The 25,861-nt window shown below is 52.9% G+C and overlaps 1 protein-coding gene across 2 annotated transcripts; it reads left to right on the forward strand.

Moving 5' to 3' along the window:
• On the forward strand, window positions 1-25,811 carry PRPF8 (pre-mRNA processing factor 8). Of its 2 annotated transcripts, none has more exons than XM_004706882.2 (43): window positions 1-54; window positions 247-357; window positions 805-973; window positions 2,189-2,353; window positions 2,467-2,685; window positions 2,813-3,025; window positions 3,164-3,289; window positions 3,400-3,505; window positions 4,378-4,568; window positions 4,699-4,818; window positions 4,911-5,100; window positions 5,234-5,353; window positions 5,440-5,574; window positions 5,877-6,006; window positions 6,356-6,552; window positions 6,651-6,857; window positions 6,972-7,135; window positions 7,267-7,393; window positions 7,515-7,707; window positions 8,181-8,368; window positions 8,470-8,708; window positions 8,904-9,050; window positions 9,160-9,370; window positions 9,541-9,657; window positions 16,815-17,062; window positions 17,180-17,359; window positions 17,629-17,764; window positions 17,884-18,053; window positions 18,180-18,309; window positions 18,403-18,549; window positions 18,762-18,922; window positions 19,203-19,394; window positions 19,770-20,007; window positions 20,135-20,263; window positions 21,091-21,204; window positions 21,294-21,467; window positions 21,752-21,945; window positions 22,490-22,729; window positions 22,829-22,970; window positions 23,789-23,929; window positions 24,075-24,214; window positions 24,308-24,510; window positions 25,488-25,811. In XM_004706882.2, exons 2-43 carry the CDS (start codon window positions 258-260, stop codon window positions 25,640-25,642), a joined length of 7,008 nt encoding a protein of 2,335 aa, XP_004706939.1. In that variant the 5' UTR covers window positions 1-54; window positions 247-257; the 3' UTR covers window positions 25,643-25,811. The 2 variants fall into 2 exon arrangements, with proteins under 2 accessions (XP_004706939.1, XP_045155803.1); XM_045299868.1 differs by having other exon boundaries at window positions 15-36.
• Window positions 25,812-25,861: the final 50 nt, after the last annotated feature.

Consider the following 25,861-nt stretch of genomic DNA (forward strand, 5'->3'; position numbering starts at 1 on the left):
CCCCGCCGCCATTGCGCTGCGAGAGAAGCGGCTTCGGTGTAACGGGCTCTAGGGGTGCGTGGTGGGTTCCGGGGGCCGGGCTGCGGGGGGCGAGGGCGCTCTGTGGAGCGGCAGGAGGGGTTGGTTGGGCTGGGTGCCGATCGCCGGGCCGAGGCCGCCGGCGGCGAGGGCCCGCCTCTGAGACGCCTTCCTGCGGGCCCCCCAGGCCCTCGTGCTGGTTCAAGTTCCATCTCCACCCCTCTCCAGATTCTCCGGACATGGCCGGAGTATTTCCCTACCGAGGGCCGGGTAACCCGGTACCCGGCCCTCTAGCCCCGCTACCGGACTACATGTCGGAGGAGAAGCTTCAGGAGAAAGGTGCGGAACGTGCGCGCGTGCGCGGCTCGGGGCGTGGGGGAGGGGGCCGCCGCCGCGGGTTTGCAGCCCTCCCCCGCCGTTACTCGCTGTCACGAAGTGTCACGTCCCGTGCTAGCCCCATTGGTTTATTCCAAGAGCGAAGGCGTTTAAAGTGCTCGTTTTTGGCAGGAGCTGGTCCAAGTTTTGGGGGTATGATAGGGATGAAGACAAAGCCGATGCCTATGCGGATTTAATGGCAGTAAGGGAGACCCAACTAGAAAACACACACTTCAGAAATCGGTAGCATAAATCGGAAAAGGAGAATACTAACATAAAAAGCAGAGTAAGGTCGACACCTCCCTTCCTGGGTGCCCTGCCCCTCCCAGTCTCTGACAGCGAATCCTGGAGTATGTTGGGGACCTTTCAGCCAAGAGGGTGCATGTCTGTTAAACTGAGATGCCTTTGTAGCCCGCAAGTGGCAGCAATTACAGGCCAAGCGCTATGCAGAGAAACGCAAGTTTGGGTTTGTGGACGCCCAGAAGGAAGACATGCCTCCAGAACACGTTAGAAAGATCATCCGTGACCATGGAGACATGACCAACAGGAAGTTTCGACATGACAAAAGGGTCTACCTGGGGTAAGGCACAGCTGGAATTCTCTTTTGGGCAATTTGACCCGTGCCCCCTGGCCTGCAGTGTGAGATAGCTGCTTGCTCATATGGGGACCAGACTACTGCACAATGACAGCCGTCTTGGCATGTGTAGGGAAAGAAGGAACCACTAGGATTCAATTCCCAGGCTTTCCAATTATGGGCTTTATTGAATTCTTCTTCTTTGGCTAGGGCTTTAATTTGTCTTGTTGTTGCTTTGACATTTCTTCATTTTGTCCCGATCAGTGAGCGATTGAAACCCTGAACGGGCATTTTATATTGGACAGCCTTAAAACCTCAGTGTCCAGAATTGAGAGGTTTGAAGTGTTTAATCCCTGCAGTCTCTATGCTTTTGGGTTCTTTGCTTCAGTAAGAGCCCTGGTGGTGCATAATGGTTCCTCGTTGGCCTGCAATCTGCAAGGTTAGCAGTTCGAGACCACTAGCCGCTCCAGATAGGCTTTCTACTTCCTTAAAGAGTTAAGGTTTCATAAACTCACAGGGCAGGTCTAGTCTGCCCTATAGGGTCGCTGTAGGTCAGCATCGACCTGATTCAGTGAGTTGTGGTTTCTTTTAGTAAATCCCTGTCCCATTTGGACACAAAATTGTTAGCCCCTTTTTGAAATGGTGTAAGTATCTATTGAGAATTATGCTAGGTACTGAGGAGCCCCAGTGGTGCTGTTGAGTAATCACTGGACAGTAACCATAAAGTCTGCAGTTCAAGCCCACCAGCTGCTCCACAGGAGCAAGATGAGGCATCGCTGAGTTGGAATTGATTTGATGGCAGTGGGTTTTTATTTTGGGTGCGAGGTACTAGAGATATGGGAGTGAAGAAGACAGTAACCTCAACTTCCATGGAAATTACTTACAGGCTAATGCCCTGTTCAACATGAAACACATGGTTGTAATTGATGATGAGTATTTTTATTATTCATGAGGAGCTCGACCACAAGAGGGGGTGATTTAAAGGGACCGATAGCCAATGTTGCGGGACTGTAAAGCTTAAGAGGGAAAGTGGTACAAGGTAAGGTTGGAGAGGGTTCGGCAGGGCTTCTGCTCACGGCGGGCCTGTGTGTGCTAAGCTTGGCGTTTGGACTGTAAGGCCGGTTTTTTGGTGGGTGGTGGTAGTGTAACACCACTACCTCTCTGTATGAGTAGCAGAACCCCTTGCCTTTCCAGTCAAACTCTCTCTTCCTGACGCCACAGGGCCCTGAAGTACATGCCCCATGCAGTCCTCAAGCTTCTGGAGAACATGCCTATGCCTTGGGAGCAGATTCGGGATGTGCCTGTGCTGTACCACATCACGGGAGCCATTTCCTTCGTCAATGAGATTCCCTGGGTTATTGAGCCTGTCTACATCTCCCAGTGGGGGTGAGATGGGCTTGGAGTATGGGGAGGGGGGCGTGGTGGCTGCGGTGGCAGTGCTCCTACCTCCTGATGCAAAGGGTCGTGGCTAAAAATCACGGACCATTCTCGACTTCCAGGTCAATGTGGATTATGATGCGTCGAGAAAAGAGAGACCGGAGGCATTTCAAAAGGATGCGTTTCCCGCCTTTTGATGATGAGGAGCCGCCCTTGGACTACGCTGACAACATCCTAGACGTCGAGCCACTTGAGGCCATTCAGCTAGAGCTGGACCCTGAAGAAGATGCCCCTGTATTGGACTGGTTCTATGACCACCAGCCATTGAGGGACAGCAGGAAGTGAGTGATGGTTGGTGTTACCCTGCAAGAGTTTTGCAAATTGAGGAGCCCTGGTGAGCAGTGGGGGGAATATAGGCTTGGCCGGCTGGTACCCTGACCTGATTGGGCCCCCTCTTTTTCATCCTAGATATGTGAATGGTTCCACTTACCAGCGTTGGCAGTTCACACTGCCCATGATGTCTACCCTCTACCGCCTGGCCAATCAGCTCCTGACAGACTTGGTAGATGACAACTACTTCTATCTATTTGATCTAAAGGCCTTCTTTACCTCCAAGGCTCTCAATATGGCCATTCCTGGAGGCCCCAAATTTGAACCTCTTGTTCGAGACATCAATCTGCAGTAAGTGTGTGTGTGTGTGTGTGTGTTGGGGAGGGAGAAGGGCTTTAGCTCCTTAGATGAAGTGATAGCTACTCATTGTTTCTAAGAGCCCAGGATAGTTTCCAAACAAGTGGGCTCATCCTTGCTTTTGTACCCTAGGGATGAAGACTGGAATGAATTTAATGATATTAACAAGATCATCATCCGACAGCCTATCCGCACTGAATACAAGATTGCTTTCCCTTACTTGTACAACAACCTTCCACACCATGTCCACCTCACCTGGTCAGAGAGCTGGACCACACCTGGGGTCGGGGTGGGGTGGGGGGAGAGAAGCCCGGGAGGTAAGTTGGGCCTGGGCAGGAGAGCATTATCTGACATTGCTTTCATTGCAGGTACCACACACCTAATGTTGTGTTCATCAAAACTGAGGATCCCGATCTGCCAGCTTTCTATTTCGATCCTTTGATCAACCCCATCTCTCATCGGCACTCGGTCAAGGTGAGGAGATGGCAGGGACATTGGGTCTTGGTCATCCCAGAGCATTTTCTTGAACATGGCTGAGGCGTTACCAGATACAAATTCAACTTGAGAGAGTTCAGTTTTTCCCTTGAGTTCTGAGCTAATTGGCGAGTTCAGAAGTTGGCTCATGGCCATGCCAGGCTAGTGCTAGAACCTTGGTTTCTGAGATTATCCACTTGGGCTTTCATCTTACTTAACCTCGGCTCTTCATATAATCTTTTTCTGATCTCTTTCCATCGTGTCCATTGAATGGCACGCATGTACCCTGCACTTGAACCATTTTGAAGGGACCGATTTAGAGCATGCTCATCGTCCCGGGAAGAAGTCCCATGCTCATCAGCAGTCATGCTCCGTTTCCCTCCACCTCCCCAGCCCTCGGCAACCGCTAGCCCACTTGCTGTGTTTAGATGTGCCCCTTCTGGGCAGTTCACTTAAATGGAGTCTTTTGTAATTGGTTTCTGTCATGCACAGTGATGTTTTCAAGACTTGTCTGTGTCCCCTTGTGTTGTCCGTGGGAGCAGAGCTCATTCCCCAAGCCCCGTTTTCCGCCCTTGGGCAAGAGGTGCTGGCAGTGTTTACCTCCAAAGGCAGCAGGGCTCCTTTGGGAGGCTTTTTGATCGGGAGCCAGCCGGATTGGAAGGAACAGCTCTTTGCCCTCCTGGCTGGCCCGGGCCTTGTTTTCGGCTCCCTTGGCCCCCTTTGTCCTGGCCCTTTAGGGCTTCTCTTGTCAGGCAGCCCAGTTTCCATGGCAGATGTAGCCACTATGTTTGCCCCCAGAGGGTTCCCCTGCCATCCCCAAGCCTCTGCCCAGTTCAGTGGGAGCTGAGCCCAGGGGATTTTCCTTCTTGCAGAGCCAGGAACCGTTGCCGGATGACGATGAGGAGTTTGAGCTCCCCGAGTTTGTGGAGCCCTTCCTCAAGGACACGCCTCTCTACACAGACAACACAGCCAATGGCATTGCCCTGCTTTGGGCCCCACGGCCCTTCAATCTCCGGTCTGGCCGCACCCGCCGGGCCCTGGACATACCCCTTGTCAAGAACTGGTAAGTCCTCTTACCTGCAGGTGGTAACGGCCACATAGGCGAAAAGACCCCAGCAGGATGGGCATGTAGGCTGTACCCAGAGTGGCTGGCAGGAACGAGAAGAAAGCTCGGGGGTGGCCTTGTTTTCTAGGTATCGGGAGCATTGTCCTGCTGGGCAGCCGGTGAAGGTCAGGGTCTCTTACCAGAAATTGCTGAAGTACTATGTGCTGAATGCTCTCAAGCACCGTCCCCCGAAGGCTCAGAAGAAGAGGTAAGGTGCTTGAGAGCCCATGCATGCTCTCATGTCTTCTGTTCCAAAGATAAGCAGCAGGCTAATCCCCACCCTTCTTATTCTAACGCCAGGTATCTCTTCCGCTCCTTCAAAGCCACCAAATTCTTCCAGTCCACCAAGCTAGACTGGGTGGAGGTGGGACTACAGGTTTGCCGACAAGGCTACAACATGCTCAACCTGCTCATTCACCGGAAAAACCTCAACTACCTGCATCTGGATTACAACTTCAACCTCAAACCTGTGAAGACGCTCACCACCAAGGTGCCCGATCTCGGACCTTCCTTCCAGGGCTTCTAGCTTCCTGGGGTGGGGTGCTGCTTGGGCCCCTGAGTAAGAGGGACATCCTTCGGGACCATGGCTGATGTTGCTTCTCTGCCCTCGGCCTCGCCTCCAGGAAAGAAAGAAGTCTCGTTTTGGGAATGCTTTCCATCTGTGCCGGGAGGTTCTGCGCCTCACGAAGCTGGTGGTGGACAGTCACGTGCAGTACCGACTGGGCAATGTGGACGCCTTCCAGGTGAGGCTAGGTATCCCCGAGATCTGCCCGGGGTGGGGCTGGGGCTGGAGGGATGCGTGCTGACCCTGAGGTCCATTGTGTTGCAGTTAGCCGACGGGCTGCAGTATATATTTGCCCACGTGGGGCAGCTGACGGGCATGTACCGCTACAAATACAAGCTGATGCGGCAGATCCGCATGTGCAAGGACCTGAAGCATCTCATCTATTACCGCTTCAACACGGTGAGCCCCTGTCCTCGCAGACCGCCGCCTCACGTCTGTTTCCCGTTTCGTGCTCAGTCCAGACGGGAAACATTCTGGGCATGTCAGCGCTGCCCTGCCTTACCTGTTGAATCTCAGCACTTCCCTCCCAGCACTCCTGTAGCTTCAAGGAGGGAACCTTTCTCCCATGCTGGTTTCTGCTGGGGCAGATGCTTCTCATTTACTGACTCCTTCAGATGATGACGCACACACCCTCGCCCCCAACCTCGCCTGGTCCACAAAACCTGCTAACTTGCGTTCCTGATTTCTGCTTGGAATTGTAGGGTCCTGTGGGGAAGGGCCCTGGCTGTGGCTTCTGGGCTGCTGGCTGGCGGGTCTGGCTCTTTTTCATGCGCGGCATCACCCCTTTGTTGGAGCGATGGCTGGGTAACCTCCTGGCCCGGCAGTTTGAAGGTGAGTGGTTTTCTTTATGTCGGAAGGTCCAGCTCGTTGTGTGTGTTTCCACCCTGTCTCTGCCCTTTGTGCCTCTGAGAAGCCCTGCTTGTTGAGTTTCCTGGAAAACCCCCTTCTCGAAGGAACGAAGCCAGTCCAGTGTCTTGGACTCAATAGCTTAGGTGTGAATACCTGAGGTAGCGTGTCTTTTGACCTGTGCTGGTCACATAGACACCTTGTTAAAACACACACTGCTTTCATGGTAACCATTCATTGGAGTCATGGTTTGTGAGGGGTAGGCAGGTGGAGACCCTTGTTAACAGCTAGAAATCTTGCTTTCTATCACCACGGGCCATGCCTTCACTTCCAGGGCGACACTCGAAGGGAGTGGCAAAGACGGTGACAAAGCAGCGAGTGGAGTCCCACTTTGACCTGGAGCTTCGGGCGGCAGTGATGCATGACATTCTGGACATGATGCCCGAGGGGATCAAGCAGAACAAGGCGCGGACCATCCTGCAGCACCTCAGCGAGGCCTGGCGCTGCTGGAAGGCCAACATTCCCTGGAAGGTGTGCGTCTTCCCCGCTCCCGGGCGGCCTGGGGAGCCCTCTGACTGGGACTAGGGCGGTGGCCTCTGGCCGCCTCTCACTGTGCGCTCCTCTTTCAGGTCCCAGGGCTGCCGACACCCATAGAGAACATGATCCTTCGCTACGTGAAGGCCAAGGCCGACTGGTGGACCAACACAGCCCACTACAACCGAGAGCGAATCCGCCGTGGGGCCACCGTGGACAAAACCGTTTGCAAGAAGAACTTGGGTCGCCTCACCCGGCTCTACCTAAAGGCCGAACAGGAGCGGCAGCACAACTACCTGAAGGTTGGGCCCAGTGGGCTGAGCTAGGGCCGAGGGGCGGGCCGGAGAGCACGAGAACGTGTGTGGTTGCGGGGGACCTTGTGCTGCCCTGGCTGATGACCAGGTGCTCCTGTGTAGGACGGTCCTTACATCACAGCCGAGGAGGCGGTGGCAGTGTACACCACCACGGTGCACTGGCTGGAAAGCCGGAGGTTCTCGCCCATCCCCTTCCCCCCGCTGTCCTACAAGCACGACACCAAGTTGCTCATCTTGGCCTTGGAGCGGCTCAAGGAGGCTTACAGGTGAGGGTGGACGGGTTGCTCCCGAGAAGGCGGCAGCCTCAGCGTCCCAGGAAGCAGGGTGTCAGCCTCCATCCTTGGTGGGGGTAGCTTCCTCTGGGTTTGCCCATCCGCCTTTCCTGTCCTCATTTCAGCGTGAAGTCTCGGCTAAACCAGTCCCAGAGGGAGGAACTGGGCCTGATCGAACAGGCCTACGACAACCCCCACGAGGCGTTGTCCCGCATCAAGCGTCACTTGCTCACCCAGAGAGCCTTTAAGGAAGTGAGTGAGACGCCCGCCCCTGGGTTTTCTGATGGCTAGTGCGGATGTTCGTAGCACCCAGAATGACAAGTTGGCGTAAGTGGTTGGTGGAGTGGTGTGAGCCAGCTTCCCTGTCTCACAGGTGGGCATTGAGTTCATGGACCTCTACAGCCACCTCGTGCCAGTGTACGACGTGGAGCCCCTGGAGAAGATCACCGATGCCTACTTGGACCAGTACCTGTGGTACGAGGCTGACAAGCGCCGCCTTTTCCCACCCTGGATCAAGCCTGCCGACACGGAGCCGCCGCCCCTGCTGGTTTACAAGTGGTGCCAAGGTAAAGGATGATTGCCCCCGAGGAATGGGCTCGGGGTGAGACGGTGTCCCCGTTACAAGTCTCATCTAGGCCAGATGGCTGGCTGGCTGGTTCTCTTGTTGCATGGTAGCAAGGAAATTATATCGACGGCACACTGGGCCAAGCCACCTCCGCGGTACAGCTGAATGAGTGGAATGGCTATGGGGTCGAATTAGTGTGAATGACGGTGGCGATTATTGGGAGCCCCGTGCGGGCATGGTGGGCTACAAATTGAGCTGTGCTTACCATAAGGTCAGCAGTTCGAAATCCCCCACCAGCCGCCCTGGGAAGAAGGTGAGGCTGTCTGCTTCCTAAAGCTAGTCTCAGAAACCCGCAGGGGCACTTGTGCCTCTACCCTGGAGGGTCGCTATGAGTTGGATTGGACTGGGGGGCGGTGAGCTTGAGAGCGCGAGATTGTCGTAGCGTGCTGGAGCCCCCTCTCTGCTCCTCTCCAGGCATCAATAACCTGCAGGACGTGTGGGAGACCAGTGAGGGCGAGTGCAATGTCATGCTGGAGTCTCGCTTTGAGAAGATGTACGAAAAGATCGACTTGACTCTGCTGAACAGGCTGCTGCGGCTCATCGTGGACCACAACATAGCCGACTACATGACGGCCAAGAACAACGTGGTCATCAACTACAAGGTGTCTCTCAGGGCCCGGAATAAGGAGTTGCGGGGGAAGGTGTCTGGCCCTTTGGGTGACAGTCTGCAGTGGGTTGTGCAAGCGTTGTCCTTTCTTTGCAGGACATGAACCATACGAACTCGTATGGGATCATCAGAGGCCTGCAGTTTGCCTCGTTCATCGTGCAGTACTATGGCCTGGTGATGGATTTGCTAGTACTGGGACTGCACCGGGCCAGTGAGATGGCTGGGCCCCCACAGATGCCAAATGACTTCCTCAGTTTCCAGGACATCGCCACCGAGGCTGCCCACCCCATCCGTCTCTTCTGCAGATACATTGACCGCATCCACATTTTCTTCCGGTGAGGCCCTGCCTGCATCCTTGTCCCCGCGGGGGTGGGGTGAGGGGGGTGGGGAGGCGGCGTGTGCCCTGCCTCTGAAAGTGGCTTGGCCGGCTTGCTGCTGGGGTTGGGGCTCTGGAAAGGGTTGCGATCCTCTGAGCATGGTTGGAGTGCGAGAATCCTGGGTTCTCAACAGTGCTTCTTCACCGGGTGTAGGTTCACAGCTGATGAGGCGCGGGACCTGATCCAGCGTTACCTGACAGAGCACCCTGACCCCAACAACGAGAACATCGTTGGCTATAACAACAAGAAGTGCTGGCCCCGAGATGCCCGCATGCGCCTCATGAAACACGATGTCAACTTGTGAGTCACAGTGGGGCCTGTGGACCCAGAGGGCAATTGGAGGGGGTTCTGACCTTGCTTCCTGGGTGCTAGCCCTCTGGGGCTGAGACCATGTGTTTCTTGTGAGCAGGGGTCGGGCAGTGTTCTGGGACATCAAGAACCGCCTGCCGCGCTCCGTGACTACAGTTCAGTGGGAGAATAGCTTCGTGTCCGTGTACAGCAAGGACAACCCCAACCTGCTCTTTAACATGTGCGGCTTCGAGTGCCGCATCCTCCCTAAATGCCGCACCAGCTACGAGGAGTTCACCCACAAGGACGGCGTCTGGAACCTGCAGAACGAGGTGCTGCCTTGGGAGGGGGGCATATAGACTGGCATGGCCTCCCCTGTACTCCCAGAGGCTGGGGCTGGGGCGGGTGGCGGGGGCACACCTGTTCTTCTTCAGCGGAGCCTCTTTAGGTGGGCAGGGCTTAGTGGAGGCAGTGACAAGTTGACCTTGACCTTGGGGGTTAGGTGACGAAGGAGCGGACTGCTCAGTGTTTCCTGCGCGTGGATGACGAGTCAATGCAGCGCTTCCACAACCGAGTGCGGCAAATTCTGATGGCCTCGGGCTCCACCACCTTCACCAAGGTATGTGCGGCCCTCGGTACCGTGGGTATGTCTGCTCTCAGCTCTGTCCCCACTTTACTCTCCTTTCTGCCCGTGCTGTGTGCCGTGCCTGTCCCTGTGCTGTGGACGGGACAGCTGAGCGTCCAGTCTGTCGGGTGACTTTCAGAGAATGTTTAGCACCTTCCTTCTGTGCGGCTGTGATGTTAGCAGTTGGATTCTTGCATTTGAATCGCAAGGGCATCACTTGTGCATCTTCTACGGTCCTGCCCGAGTCTTAGAGCTCATCTTACCGAGGCGTCTGCAAAACCCGTTACAGAGCAAGCATCCTTCGCTGGATCTGTTGCTAGTCCCTCGCTTCCAAAGGCCAAACCCGAGGGCAGTTGTGATTTAGAGTTGGCTGAGGCTGTCAAACATTCATATGTGGTTTAGAAAGCCTCACCCTGCTGTTCCTGGGAACACTCCTGTTTTCCTTTTCCAGCGCTCACGTGCCTTGAACTCTGTGTAGAAGGTTTTGTGGTTTCCAGTTAGGTTCCTGTTAAGGATGCATTTTATTACGTGAATGTTTCTTACATAGAATCTCTTGTGCTACAATTTCCTGGTGTGCAGTTAGTGCTGGGAGAGTTTGTCTCTTTGCCCCATGGGTCAGTCACTCCCTGAGCCCTCGCGGTGCCTCCCAGCTCCAGGTAAGAGGTAACCTGGCCCTCATGGGGCTTTCCGTCCCGTTGGAGAGAAGTGTGCCGTGGCTCTGAAGCTGTGGTCGTCCTGGGGCACTGGGTGCCAGTCTCTCTCTCCCTCATCCAGGCGTGGGAGAAGAAATGGCCGTGGAGAGGGAGCGCAGGAAGGACTTTGCTTAAGCATCCATAACGGTGGGTGCTTGGGTTCTGGTAGCTTGGTTGGTTGGTTTTAAGTGCAGGGAACTTTGGGGACTTAGGAGTGCCAGGAGGCCAGCTTAGATAAGCAGGCAAGAGCCAGACCATGGTGAGCATGGCAGGCCTTGTTCCGAATCCTGGAAGGACTGTACACGTGAGAGTTGCATTTTTCAGATTGCTGTTAGGTGGTTCACTTTTGGAGCCGCGATGATGGGTGGCTGGAGTGGGAGGGGTCGGATGGTTTGTGGATTGCTGCAGAGTCCAGATAAGAACGAGGAGAACCCTGAGAGGAGAACAGACAGATCCTTTGAAAGTATGTGAGTGTGAGTGTGTGTGTGTGTGTGTGTGTGTGTGTGTGTGTGTGTACGTGTACGTGTACGCGTGCACGCGCTCCCATGGGAGCACACGCAACAGATGAAGGCTCACAGAATAGTGCATCAGTTTTCCATTCAAGTCCCACCCACTGGTCGATTGCAGCCCCACGGTGCCCCGTCCCGGATCCCACTTCTTCCCGTGCTTCCTGTTCCCTTCCTCCTTTCCTAACCCTTTTGTCCTTGGGTTACTGCTGTGCTTTTGACCTTAAGTGGTTAATTTATTCTGAGATGTGCACGTCTCCTTAGTGCAGCGGTTAACTTGTGGGTCTCGACTCCTCTGGGGGTCAAACGACCCTTTCACAGGGGTGGCACGATTCATAGCAGTAGCAAAATGACAGTGATGAATTAGCAACAAAAATAACGTTATGGTTGGGGGTCACCACCACATAAGGAACTGGTCTGAGAGGGTCGCAGCATGAGGAAGGTTGAGAACCGCTGCCTGAGTGTTACTGTTCCGGGGGACCTATTATTTGGCTAAAAATTGAGCTGTGGGCTTGAGTTCATTTCCAGGCATGAAGGATAGTGCAGTCATGGTCTGAGGGGTTCACCCCAAAAACCAACCCCCCTGCATTGCGACCCCCTGTGGGTTTCTGAGGCTGTAACTCTTTACAGGAGGAGAAAGCCCAGTCTTTCTCCCTTGGAGCTGCTGGTGATTTCGATCTGTCCACCATGGGGATCGCAGCCCAATGCATAACCACTGCACTACCAGGGTTCCACTAGTCTTTATCAAACCAGCTTGTCTGATCTCTTTTAAAAGTTTGAACTTAGGCCCCGTTTTTCTCCCACTCCGTCCATGGTCCATGACTTTCTAATGTGGCACCTTTCTGAGTAATTGTGGTGGGAGCTGGGCACCGTCCAGTTCTTCTGGTCTCTGGATTGTGGCAACTGAGTGGAGTGGTCTGTTCATTGTTAGTCCATTGGACTAATTGTTACTGTGTATCTTTGATTTTTATCACTGTGCTATCCTCTGATGGGGAGATACCAAGAGGTGCTCCTCAACGAAGTAGAACGTACAACATTTCCCCCAGGTCCAGTGATGTATTTCCTCATGGTGTTAGGTTGTGTCTATGAAGTTTTCAGACAGTTGCCCCTGTATGTTATACCACATTCATGGCTATATTTGCAACAAAGGTAAATGCGCATATTTTCTGTCAAATACAGACATTTCAAGGTATACTCCCACACTTGTTTAGCCTGAGTGTCTGTCCGTGCATCCACTCGGAAATCACTGTTATTGCAGACTGTGTCTATAACAGTATGCTCCTCTGTTGTTTTTAACCCTTACTCTTCCCAGCGTTTTCAATAGCCTTCGTCATTCTTTTGCCAACTACTGTCTTACTGTATATTGCCTTCCCCTTTACCACAAGTTAACATTGATCTCTGTTAGCTGCTTAGTTCTAGCTTAGTCCCTCCTCCTACTGACCATCAGAATGTTTCTTTCCATGTGAAAACCCTTCCTTGGCTTTTTACAGTAGTGGTCTCATCATATTTGATCTTTTGTTACTGACCAGTTTCACTCGGTGTAACGTCCTCCAAGTTGGTCCACACTAAGGTGTGTCACAGATTTGCTCTTTGTAACCCTGTGTGGCGTTCTTTTGTGTATGTGTCCCCTTTGTGTGTGGCGTTCTTTTGTGTATGTGTTCCCTTTGTGTGTGGCGTTCTTTTGTGTATGTGTCCCCTGGTTGCTCCATCCACCCATCAGCAGCAAGATGGCTTCCATCTTTTTACTCTGGTGAATAGCGCGCTGATGAACATGGGTGTGCATACATGTACTCGTGTTGGGATTCTTATTTCTCTGGATATAGACCAAGCAGAGAAGGGGATTGTTGGGTCGTAAACAGTATTTCTGTTTGTGACTTTTTTGAGGAAATGCCTTATCTTTTCCCACCAAGAGAACTGGATTTTGATGGGATGCTGGGGGAAGAGTTCATTCTTGGGCACTAGTGACTGGTGCTGCCAACTCCAGGGAGGCGTAGGAAGAAAGGTAAAATAATTTATTTAGGTCGAAGAAGGTGGAGGTTCCAGAGGACATTTGGATAGAGGTGACCAGTAAACTTTCTTTTGTAGCATACTTCTTCCATTCCAAGGAATGCGTGTGTGTTAGTTTTTAGTAGAGCTGAAATTGAGGTGTGCCTCAATTAAAGTTGGGTCATACTTTAAAGGGTAGTGCCCCCCTCCCTTTAGTAGTGTCTGTTAAATTGGTGATCACTAAGATTTTGATGAGAAATGGTATGAGTAAATGAGCACCTTCATGATCCCTTAGGACAGCGGTTCTCAACCTGGGGTCGAGACCCCTTTGGGGGACCATCGAACCTTTCATTGGGGTTGCCTAAGACAATCGGAAAGCACATTTCCGATGGTCTTAGGAACCAAAACATTGCTCCTCTATTCGTCTCCAGGCAGGTCCGCCCACATGCAGGTAGGCTGATCTGGTGAGAAAGAAGCTATCTCAACCTTCACACTGGCATTGGCTTTTTATGCATTCTGTCGCAAAATGTAGCAATGTGGTTTACTGTTGTTCTATTAACACTGTTAGCCATGCTACACCATGTTCCAAGACAGAATTTCATTTGTCATTAGAAATAAATATATCACAATATATAGTTACATACTGTTTTTGTGATGAATCACTATGCTTTAATTAGTTCAATTTGTAACTGTGAAAATACATCTTCCATATAAGATATTTACATGATGATTCATAACAGTAGCAAAATGGAGTAGCAACAAAATAATGTTATGGTTGGGGGAGGTCTCCACCACATGAGGAAGTGTACGAAAGGGTCCCAGCATGAGGAAGGTTGAGAACCGCTGCCTTAGGAGGTCTCTGTTAAGTGCGCAAATGAAGGTACTTGTCAGTGTGAAATATGGACTCGATGCTATGCTGACACAGATTGAAGACTTGTCAGCATAAATGTGGTGGTTGAAAGGTCAGGAGTAGGAGATCGTCCAGGGAAAGTGTCACAAGGGATACCGGAGCAGAGGGACAAGTTTGGGGCTGTGAGGAACACCACAGGGGAGAGTGACAGCCAAGGCTGCCAAGAGCGAGTGTCCAGAATTGAGGCAAGTGCTTGCCGGTGTCAGTTGCCCAAGAGCAGTCCATGTGGATAAGGACTGGAAGGTGTCCGTTGGATTCAGCAATTAGGACGTCACTAGTGACCTTAGGGGAGCTGTTTCAGAGCTGCTGGGCCCCAGCCAGATGGCAGTGGGTGAGGCTTATGGGAAGGGAGGAAGTGCAGGCAGCAAGTATAGACCATTTGCCAATTTGAATATGAGAAGGAAAGACTGTAGACGCCACCTAGAGGGAGACCCACGTCAGGGCAGGTGAGCATGACATTGACAGGCTCCAGTAGCAGCTGGAAATGCAGGCAAAGTGTGATTGCTGAGCCGTGTTCTGGAGGAGTTCAGCAAGGAAGAGGTTAGAGTACGAGTGAAGGCACACATCCTCTGAAAAGCCGGAAGGTCGGGCGTGTGGGGGTGCTCAGTAAGAAGTGATCACAGCTGGTCAGCTCTTCCAGGCTGGACTCTGGGTCTCGGGGTCGGAGTGGACTTGAAGGCGGTGGGGGAGGAACTGACGGGATGGTTGACGGTGTGCCGGGATGGTTGACAGTGTGCCAGGTTCAAGAAGTGAACACAGCCAGGTGAGGCACCGTCTTCCCAGACAGGATGGAGAGAAGGAATCGATGACAGCGCGCTGGAGATGGGGGTATCAGAGGGTGTCAGTGGAGTGCTGAGTCTGCACACAAAGGAAGATCACAGATGCTGGGCTGTACTGGGGCCTGGCATGGTGGAAAAGGGGGGGAAGGAAGAAGTCCATGGAAAGTGGGGATAGGGTAACAGTACACATACGGGACTTAGCAGTCTGGGTAGTGGGGCGAGTCTACCTGAGAGGCTAAGGGAGACCATGGTCCCACACAGTTTGGAGTGTCTTTGGGTTTAGATCACAGCACTGGAGTCGGGAGGTTAAGCAGGTTACTTACTCACTGTGGGCCTTAATTCCCTCCTCTGAAATGGGAATACGTAGCCAGGGGGCTCAAGTGAGCATGAAGTGGACAATCAAGTTAGTTATATTACCCAATAAATTGTTTTATCAAGGCTTATCTTCATTCATTAAAGGGACTGGAGAGTGTAAGTGGATAATTCAATCATTGGAATTGTGGCCTGGTGTGACTTAAGATAAGGCTGTTGTACTAAAATGTCTTGGTCCAGTTGTCCAGTGTTGGCACAGAAAGGACAGTGTCCAGTAGAGCTGGGCGGGGTCTGGATTCAGGCCCTCCAAGATTCTCTTTCCTCTTGCACTCTTTAATCACGGCCACCACCGGAACTCTGGCCTTGAGAGTGTGTGCTTGCTCCTGGCTGGGACTCAGGATCCGTTCTCCATCCAGTATGGAGGAACAACAGGAGGAAAGCAGGAGTGCGCCCAGGTGGCCAATCTGGTGTACAGCTCACTCCTCTCCAGGAAAAAAGCTGTGGGACATGTAGCCAGTTCAGGCTCTGTGATAACAAACTATGCAGCTGACAGCACCCCCTTGTACGGGGAACTGCTGCGCCTGAAGGGTGCCCTGCGGAAAGGGTGCCCTTATTGTCAGCTAGCTGATGTTCGGACCCCAGACCCTCCTTTCTCGAGATCGGCAGCTCTGGTGGTCGTACCTTGATCTTAGCTAGATGGATGCTCCTTCTGGCTCGATGCTTCTGGCTCTGTGGCTTCATGGGAAACCCACGGGGCAGCTCCACCGTCAGCAGGGAGTTTGTTTGTTTCTTTCTCCCGGCCTGGGTGCTCTTGCTCATGGCAGTTTTCTATGGTAGTTCCAGCCAACTTAATCTCTCGCTTCTTGAACTGCCCAGAACATTTGGTTTTTCCCTTCTCGTGATGGTCTTGGTCTCCTACTTCTGTTAATCTCGGAAAGGAGCGTTCGGAAGCTCCAGCTGCAGTTGTGGATTTCTCCTTTCCGCTCTAGGCGGTTGTGTTCTCTCCATTTTGCAGCTCGGCACATGCGCCCTGAGGCTCTCTGAGGATGGAGGTGTAGGATGGTGATTGGTTGTGAAAGGCCCCTCGTTCTCCCTGGGAGTGGTCTGTTTTGGAGTCTGCTCTGTCTGTTCTCAGTGCCATTCCAGCTTTGTGTGGTTGGTCCTTTGAACCTACCCGGGGCATGGTAAAAGATGTTATGATCTTTACACTTAAATGTAATGTCATTCTCTATCCATTAGTCTGCCCTCACACTGTTTTCTGTTTGTCCTACCTGCTACTCCACACTCTGCTCCCTCCTTTCTGCCTTCTGTTGGGAGGAGGGGCTTCGGGGACTCCCGTTCTGTGTTACCTGTGTGTTTCTGTGGGGACAGGGCTTGGCTTGGCCAGCTTGAGAAGGTTTGTGGAAAACATGGGATTTGAGAGAGAATGGGGTTTGCCCGTGGACTTTTGAGTAGGGCCCTTGCCTTGTGGTGGTGTCCCCTTAAGTGGCTTCCAACTCGGCGGCAGAGTAGAACTGGGGGTCTCCTCAGCTGTGGTCTTTGTTTTCCTTAGAGACTGTTGATTGTTTCTAGCCTAGTGGCGTCTGAAGCAACCACTTGTTTAGATGTACATTCTCCTAATGATTAATTACTTGGAGGTCAATGACCTTTTTAAAAAAAAAATAGCTTGTGTTAAAGTGCCCAGCAAATTTGTACAGAGCTGATCAGTGCTGCTGGTGACCGCTTCTCAGTGGTCAGCCTTCTCGTCATGCCCATTCTGTCTGTTTGCTCCCCTCCCTGTCCGCTCAGCTTCCCTTTTGCTCTCTGCTGGTGCTGGTGGCTTTCTGAGCCATCTACTTAGCTGGAAGACGGGTAGGCCGTTTCCCTTTTTGCAGCCGGGGTGGATGTAGCTGACTGTCTCAGTTGTCCTCAGCCCCTGCCCTCTCCCCGAGTCATGTGAAATGCCCTGTTCTCCCTCGGGCTTCAGATTGTGAACAAGTGGAACACAGCTCTCATCGGCCTGATGACATACTTCCGGGAGGCCGTGGTGAACACCCAAGAACTGCTGGACTTGCTGGTGAAGTGTGAGAACAAGATCCAGACGCGAATCAAGATTGGCCTCAATTCCAAGATGCCCAGTCGATTCCCCCCTGTTGTGTTCTACACCCCTAAGGAGTTGGGGGGCCTCGGCATGCTCTCCATGGGCCACGTTCTCATCCCCCAGTCTGACCTCAGGTAGGCGTGGCCAGCAGTGCTGCCCAGCCCAGTTGCTTAGGCCCTGAGGGAAGGGGGTGTTTCTTTTAGCCCGGGCCCCCCCCCCTTTTCTAATCTTGGTTGGACTCCCTAAAACAGGTGGTCTAAGCAGACAGATGTGGGCATCACACACTTCCGTTCCGGAATGAGCCATGAAGAAGACCAGCTGATTCCCAACCTGTACCGCTACATCCAGCCATGGGAGAGCGAGTTCATCGACTCTCAGCGAGTCTGGGCCGAGTACGCGCTCAAGAGACAAGAGGCCATTGCCCAGAACAGGTGGGCAGCCAGGAGGGCATTGCAGTCCTGGTCGAGGCGGAGGGTGGCAAGCCTCTGAGCCCTGTGTGAAGGCTGGGGGCAGAGCATCTCACGCCAGGGGGCTTCAGGTCGCGGATGAAAGAGGAATGGAAAGATAGAGGGTTTTTCCATGAGCTTTGGAAGCCCCATTTGTGGGGTTCCTGGAGACCTGGGCTTAGTTATTCCTGGCCATCCTGGAATGCTGAGCTCTTCTTAGGACAGCGTGTTTGATGGGAACCTTTTCTTGGCAGGCGACTGACTCTAGAAGACCTGGAGGATTCGTGGGATCGCGGCATTCCTCGAATCAACACCCTTTTCCAGAAAGACCGGCACACCTTGGCTTACGATAAGGGCTGGCGTGTACGGACTGACTTCAAGCAGTACCAGGTACGTGGAGGGGGCGGGCGGTAGGAGACTTTTCCATGAATCAGGAGAGTCCATAGCTGCCATGGGCTGTCTAGGGCAGAAGGCTCCAGAAGCTTGACTGTGACTGCCTCCCCATCCAGGTTTTGAAGCAGAACCCTTTCTGGTGGACACACCAGCGGCATGACGGGAAGCTGTGGAACCTGAACAACTACCGTACAGACATGATCCAGGCCCTGGGCGGCGTGGAGGGCATTCTGGAACACACGCTCTTCAAGGGCACCTACTTCCCTACCTGGGAGGGGCTTTTCTGGTGAGGATTCTCTTCCCCTCTTGCTGGTCTTGTCAGAGCCCTCGTGGGTCAGACAGCCACCCTAGGAGGTCGCAGAGCTCTGGAAGGCGGCCGGGGATGACCTGATCTCACCCGGTCTCGTCTCAGGGAGAAGGCCAGCGGCTTTGAGGAATCTATGAAGTGGAAGAAGCTAACTAATGCACAGCGCTCGGGATTGAACCAGATTCCCAACCGGAGGTTTACCCTCTGGTGGTCCCCAACCATCAACCGAGCCAATGTGAGTGTGATTGGTAGACATGGGAGCTGAAAACACAGGTGTTGTTGGTGACGTGTCTTGACCTCCAATTTCTCCTCCTCCTCCTCTTGTCAGGTGTATGTAGGCTTTCAAGTGCAGCTGGACCTGACAGGTATCTTCATGCATGGAAAGATCCCCACACTGAAGATCTCGCTCATCCAGATCTTCCGAGCTCACTTGTGGCAGAAGATCCACGAGAGCATCGTTATGGACTTGTGTCAGGTGGGCTGCAGTTGAGGGGAGGATGGGGGCCACAAAAATCACCGCGTCAGCCTGCTCCTCCTCCTGCTTTGGGAAATCCCCCCGGAACTCAGAGCACAAGACCCGGTGCTGTGGCTGTGGTCCCAGGTGCCACCGTGTCTTGGCTTCCCCCAGCCCTCCCTCGAGGATGGCTTTTGGAACCGCAGGCTTCATCTCTCCACTTGGGCCTGCAGGTGTTTGACCAGGAGCTGGATGCACTGGAAATTGAGACCGTACAAAAGGAGACGATTCACCCCCGGAAGTCCTACAAGATGAACTCGTCCTGTGCCGATATCCTGCTCTTTGCCTCCTATAAGTGGAATGTCTCCCGGCCTTCCCTGCTGGCCGACTCCAAGTGAGTGCTTTAGGGCTCAGCCTTACTGTTCCGGCAGTTGGCAGTACTCCTTTGGGGACTGTCTAAACTCAGAGGCATTACTACCCCTGGATCCTGTCAGCACCCTCAGCCCGGTCTGCCCATTCTCAGGAGGTTTGCTGCTCTGAAAGAGGCCGAGGGATTGCGATTTTGAAATGATGAGTAGTGGTGAGGGACTTGTGACTGTAGGGACATCTTACTTCTGGGGATATCAATTACACTTTCCTGGAATCCTGAGCCCCTGGCCCCTCTCTCCCCGCAGGGATGTGATGGACAGCACCACCACTCAGAAGTACTGGATTGACATCCAGCTGCGCTGGGGGGACTATGACTCCCATGACATCGAGCGCTACGCCCGCGCCAAGTTCCTGGACTACACCACAGACAACATGAGTATCTACCCCTCGCCCACCGGGGTGCTCATCGCAATCGACCTGGCCTATAACCTGCACAGGTGAGTTGGGGCTCACACGCAGGCCTCTTCCCTTGCGCTCCTCCTGAAAAGTACCTATGTGTTTTTGTTGTTGTTAGGGTTTTCGCTTGCTCCGCTTTCTATACGGATTTGCCACTTTGGGACATTTTATAGGAGAATCATACCATATGTGACTCTTAGTTTTCTCTCGGTCTCCTTTCACTTCACCAAATGCCCTGCTTTGTTCCAGTGTTAGCATCTATCTGTACTTCTCCTTTGGTCTCTTTTATGGCTGGAAATTATTCCCTTGTCTGGCTTGATTCCACGCGCACGAGCGCATCAGCCTGTCCTTCTTGAGCTTGTCTGCCTTGTTCTCACCTGGCATTAACTCTCCCGGCCTCCCTTTCCCCCTCACAGCGCCTATGGAAACTGGTTCCCCGGCAGCAAGCCCCTCATCCAGCAGGCCATGGCCAAGATCATGAAGGCCAACCCTGCCTTGTATGTGCTGCGGGAACGGATCCGCAAAGGGCTGCAGCTCTATTCGTCCGAGCCCACTGAGCCCTATCTGTCCTCCCAGAACTACGGCGAGCTCTTCTCCAACCAGATTATCTGGTTTGTGGATGACACCAACGTCTACAGAGTGACCATCCACAAGGTGGGTGCTGAAGGCAGGGAGGGATCTGGAGCCTGTGGGAGGGCAATAGGGCCAGTGCACGTGCAGATTGGGGTGAGGCTACGAGGGTTGTTTCTCGGCCGTGCTAACTAGTGCAATGCTTCTGCAGACCTTCGAAGGGAACTTGACGACCAAACCCATCAATGGGGCCATCTTCATCTTCAATCCACGCACAGGCCAGCTTTTCCTCAAGATAATCCACACGTCTGTGTGGGCTGGACAGAAGCGTCTGGGACAGGTGAGCAGATTAAAGAGCAGAGAAGCTGTCACACCTAGCTGCGCACATTTGCTGTTTCCATGGAGGGCACGCTATTTGAACTTGTTCTACAGAAAGCTGAAGAGTGGGGTTCCTCATTACCTGACACCTAGTCTCTCGGCTCCCCTGAATGTCCTCTCTCTGACCTGTCACGTACAAGGCAGCCAAAAATCTTTCTAAAGGGAACAGGTCTTCTTGAACCATCACTTAAACCAAATCTCTTCTCTCCCTCTGCACCTGTCATAGCACATTCCTTCTTGCTGACGTTTACTTCTTCAGCTCCCTAGACCCTTAATTCTGGCTGGGCCGGCTCTGCGCCCGGCCACCTTTTCTCTTCCTTACCGCCAACTGCCTCTTGCAGTCAGACCAGGGTCCTAATAACCCAGTGGTTGTGCACTCCCACCTCTGTGGCTTTGCTCCTGTTTCTCTTAGGATAAATCCCCTCCTTCCTCTGTTAGTTGCAGTCTTACTCCTCCCTTAAGAGCCGTTGCTTAGGGCAGACTTTGATGAGCTTAGTAGCCTTCATTTCTTTGTCTCTAAGCACCTCATTCATAGTAGAGCCCTTAGTTATCTCTCAACTCTAGTTCAGCACTTAGTTTTCTGTTGACTCATTTTCTTGTGTGAGGTTTGTCTGGTTACTAGATTGGAAACTCCTTTTGGGTAAGGCCATTTGATAATTCTGTACTGCCTGCCTTGTTGCCTAACACTCAGTAACACAGGGTTCGATTGTTTCAAGACGAAGTCCTTGTATTTGGGCTCATCGGGAGGGCGGAACCACAGTCCCCATGCTCTCCCCTGTTGCCTTGTAGCTGGCTAAGTGGAAGACAGCTGAGGAAGTAGCAGCCCTGATCCGGTCTCTGCCGGTGGAGGAGCAGCCCAAGCAGATCATCGTGACCAGGAAGGGCATGCTGGACCCGCTTGAGGTGAGGCGCCGCGGGGGTGACAAGGCTGGAAAAGCAGGGCTAAGGGCCCTGAGGCACTCTTTCTAACCATGGACTTGATCTCATCTCAGGTGCACTTGTTGGACTTCCCCAACATTGTGATCAAAGGGTCAGAACTGCAGCTCCCCTTCCAGGCTTGTCTCAAGGTGGAGAAGTTTGGGGACCTCATTCTTAAAGCCACTGAGCCTCAGATGGTTCTCTTCAACCTCTATGACGACTGGCTCAAGACAATCTCATCTTACACGGTACAAAGCTGCTTCAGGGAAAGGGGGTGCAGATCAGCACAGACCCTGGGCCCTGCCTTTTCCCACCAGCCTAGGGAAGCCGTTTTCACTTCTTCAGTCTGTAGATGGAGGGTGAGCTGCTCTGTATATGAGGTTGACTCACTCGTGGTGGGCTGGGTGGGCTTTATAGTTTGAAATCCGTTCTCCGGGGTCCAGAAAGGATAGGAAGAAACAATAGGGGTGGATGAAACAACAGCTTCAAGGGGTTGACTTCCCATCGCTCACTCCCCCATATCTCTTCCCAGGCTTTCTCCCGTCTCATCCTGATTCTGCGTGCCCTGCACGTGAACAATGACCGGGCCAAGGTGATCTTGAAGCCAGACAAGACCACTATCACGGAGCCACATCACATCTGGCCCACACTGACCGACGAGGAGTGGATCAAGGTGGAGGTGCAGCTCAAGGACCTGATCTTGGCCGACTATGGCAAGAAGAACAAGTAAGCCGGGAGAGGGGGTGGCTTTAAAGTGTGATTTTTATAGGTGAGTTTAGGCTCAGAAGGATCTCGAGTCTGCAGGCTGCCTGCAGAGGGCAGTGTTTCTGTCCTGGCCTTCCGTCTGCGCCCCTGCCTTGGTTTCAGTGGTGCCAACTGCCTTGATGCCAGTTGCGATCTTGAGCAGGCAGCTCCTTCCAGTCCGTACGTTACAGCGAGCACATCCCTTTCCGTCCCTCCACACTCTCCCTGTCATTCTGGCAGCCAGGATGGCTGTAGATATCCACGTATCCCGGTGATGACAGTGGCGCTGAGGCTCGTCCTGTGCCAGGGCACCTGTGTGTCCAGGGGAAAAGGGGGAGGTGGTGGTGCTGAGCGGAAAGGGCTCCAGAGGAATCTTCTCGTTGAGGTGGCAGCTGAGGGTTGTCTGGGGCAAGAGTATGGGCCTTCCCTGTCCCACAGAGTTAACACCTTGGCCCTTGAGGCAGAAGGGACTAAGGGACCCCAAGGGGAAGGGAGCCTTGTGGTGTGACGCAGGCTGTCCCCACAGTGTGAATGTGGCGTCACTGACACAGTCCGAGATTCGAGACATCATCCTGGGGATGGAGATCTCGGCCCCGTCCCAGCAGCGGCAGCAGATCGCTGAGATCGAGAAGCAGACCAAGGAACAGTCCCAGCTGACGGCCACGCAGACGCGCACCGTCAACAAGCACGGTGATGAGATCATCACCTCCACCACCAGCAACTACGAGACCCAGACCTTCTCGTCCAAGACCGAGTGGAGGGTCAGGTACTAGACCAGGCCAGACGGGCCGTGGGGTGGGTGGGTGGGTGGGCTTCCTGTACTTGAGTCGAGAAAGGCTGACGTCCCCTCCCTCCCCGTTTGCAGGGCCATCTCTGCCGCCAACCTGCACTTAAGGACCAACCACATCTACGTGTCATCCGATGACATCAAAGAGACTGGTTACACCTATATCCTTCCCAAGAATGTACTTAAGAAGTTCATCTGCATCTCTGACCTCCGAGCCCAAGTGAGCGAGGGTGCTCAGCTTGCTTACACACTGTGTCCCTGGAACCGGAGGTGCTGGTTTCAGAGCGCAGACAAGGACAGGCACAGTGGTCAGGAGGGTGCCCCCCACCACATAGCTGTGCTAATTAGGAGACTGGTGTAGTGACCTAGAAGTTGTTGAACGAGAGTAGTATTAAGAGGGGGCTTCAAAAAGTTCATTGGGGGGGGGGGATAGTTCATGGGAAAATGGCATGGAAAGATCACAGAATTTTCCCCTGACCCTTGTGAAGTCCCTCTCATATATTAGAAACAGTCATGTGTAAATCATACGAAAAGCCTTGGGAAAAGAAAGGTAGCTGCCTGCCTCATGTCACTCAACCAGTAACATCTTGGGGAAGAGCTGAGTGTGAAGCAGTGAGCTGCAGAGTATGAAGAGATCACGCTTGATCATAGCACTGGGTGGGCTTATTCAAGGAGACACAGAACACGTGGGCAGAATGGATCACTTGTATGTGGCCACGGGTAGAGACTTCCCAGAAGACGAGGAGGAAGATCGTTGGCAAAGAATCAGAAAGGTCATTCAGAATGGGAACCAGCAGTGGCAAGTGGAATAGGAAAAGATAATCCATTTTGCCCAATAAGGAAAGCTTCTGTTTTTATACAACCCTATTTTGTGACCCTTGGGTTGGTGGGTGAGGATGACGGGCGACTGCGTTTAGGGTGCAGGAGGTTCTGAGAAAGTCCTTGCTCGGCCTCGGGGCAGAGAACATAGGAAGCACAGAGCTAGCACGCCAGACGCTGGGCTTGTGATTCAGTTTGGCCCTGGCCCCTTGTCCCTAGATTGCAGGTTACCTGTATGGGGTGAGTCCCCCGGATAACCCCCAGGTGAAGGAGATCCGCTGCATCGTGATGGTTCCGCAGTGGGGCACCCACCAGACTGTGCACCTCCCCGGCCAGCTGCCCCAGCACGAGTACCTCAAGGTGAGCGGTGGTGGAGGAACTTGGGCAGGAAAACCGGGCTTCCTGTTAGCAGCATGGTGGAGAGGGGCGGGCATGTGGTTCCTGGGTGGGGAATCCTGTCTGCAGACAGGGCTGCAAGCCGAACTCCGCTGCTCTTGGTCCACAGGAGATGGAGCCCTTAGGCTGGATCCACACTCAGCCCAATGAGTCTCCCCAGCTGTCGCCCCAGGATGTTACTACCCACGCCAAGATCATGGCTGACAACCCGTCTTGGGATGGCGAGAAGACCATCATCATCACCTGCAGGTGGGTCTGGGAGGCAGTGTGGTGGTGCAGGCCCAGCAGGCTGGACTCAAAATGGTGGCCTGCGCACTGATTCTGGGCTCCTCCTTCCTGCAGCTTCACACCAGGTTCCTGCACCCTGACAGCCTACAAGCTGACCCCCAGTGGCTACGAATGGGGCCGCCAGAACACAGACAAGGGCAACAACCCCAAGGGCTACCTGCCCTCGCACTACGAGAGGGTCCAGATGTTGTTGTCCGATCGCTTCCTTGGTTTCTTTATGGTCCCTGCCCAGTCCTCGTGGAACTACAACTTTATGGGTAAGTGGAGGGCAGGGGGACCCTGAGGATGCTTTGGACCTCTAATTGCAAGGTTGGCAGTTCAAGCCTACCAGCATCTTTGTGGAAGAAAGCTGAGGTGGTCTGCTTTCCTAAAAATTTAGTCTCAGAAAACCTTATGTAGGGTTGCTTTGAGTTAAAATTGACTCAGTCAATAGGTTTGGGGTTTTTTTGGGGGTAGGGGGTAGGGGTGGGACTTGATGTTGGTGGGGGAGCGCCGGGAATAGGGAGGGAAGGAGTTACATGGTCACTGTTAAAACTTGGGTCCTGGCTCTTGCTCAGAGATGGCCAGGGGCCCAGGCTGGGTGAGAAACGCAAATCCCTGCATACCTTTTTTTATTTAACAGTTTTATTGGCACATAGCTCATATATCATACAATTCAATAGTCACATCAAGAAGAGTAGTACAATCATCACCACAATAAGTTTTAGAACATGTTTTTCATTCTTGTACTCATAGTTATTAGCTCCCCGTTTTCCCCCAACCTCCCCTGCCATTAATCCAGTTACTGCCGGTCTAGATTTACCTATCCTGGATTTCATGTGCCAAAAACTAGCAACAATAATAAAGTAAAACAGATAAAAGCCCCAATTGAAAAGAAAGCAGAAAATATTAAGCAGTAGAACAAACGTAAATGAATCATAAGGGAGATCAGATCATAAGGTGCTAGACTTTAACCTAACTGCATCTACAACAATCCATTTTCTGATGTGTTCCGCATGATAGCAAGGTTCCTCACATCCCTGGTCCATGGTCAGAGGGGATTGATTCATCAGAGGCCTGCTTAATCCATGTGCATTTATTTCCCCTTCACTTTTTATTTGATAAAACAGAAACTACGGGGGTTCAAAACAAAAACCCAGAAACTGCATTAAACTGGGTCAAAGGGAGATCAAATGATAAGATACTACATTGGACCCAACACTGGCTAACATTTGATGTTTCCTCCTGCCCCAAGGTGTCCGGCACGACCCCAACATGAAGTACGAGCTACAGTTGGCAAACCCCAAGGAGTTCTACCACGAGGTGCACCGGCCGTCGCACTTCCTCAACTTCGCCCTCCTGCAGGAGGGTGAGGTCTACTCTGCCGACAGGGAAGACCTCTATGCCTAGGAGCCTCCTCACCTGCTCAAGACTCCTTGCACACCCACCCCAGACAAGCTGCTGACATTCAGCAGCATGGCCCCGTGTGCCCTATTGTGTGCGTGTTTTTATGTTGTTGACCTCCTGGTGACTTGGCAATCCCCAACAAAGTGTAACAATAAATTTTGTATAAATAGGAGTCTTTTTTTTTTTTTCCCTTATTTTCCCCTGGGGTCATATTTTGTGTGG

This window comes from Echinops telfairi, unplaced genomic scaffold (genome assembly GCF_000313985.2).
Source record: "Echinops telfairi isolate 266 unplaced genomic scaffold, ASM31398v2 ScPeMD7_7458;HRSCAF=8496, whole genome shotgun sequence".
Taxonomy (NCBI): domain Eukaryota; kingdom Metazoa; phylum Chordata; class Mammalia; order Afrosoricida; family Tenrecidae; genus Echinops; species Echinops telfairi.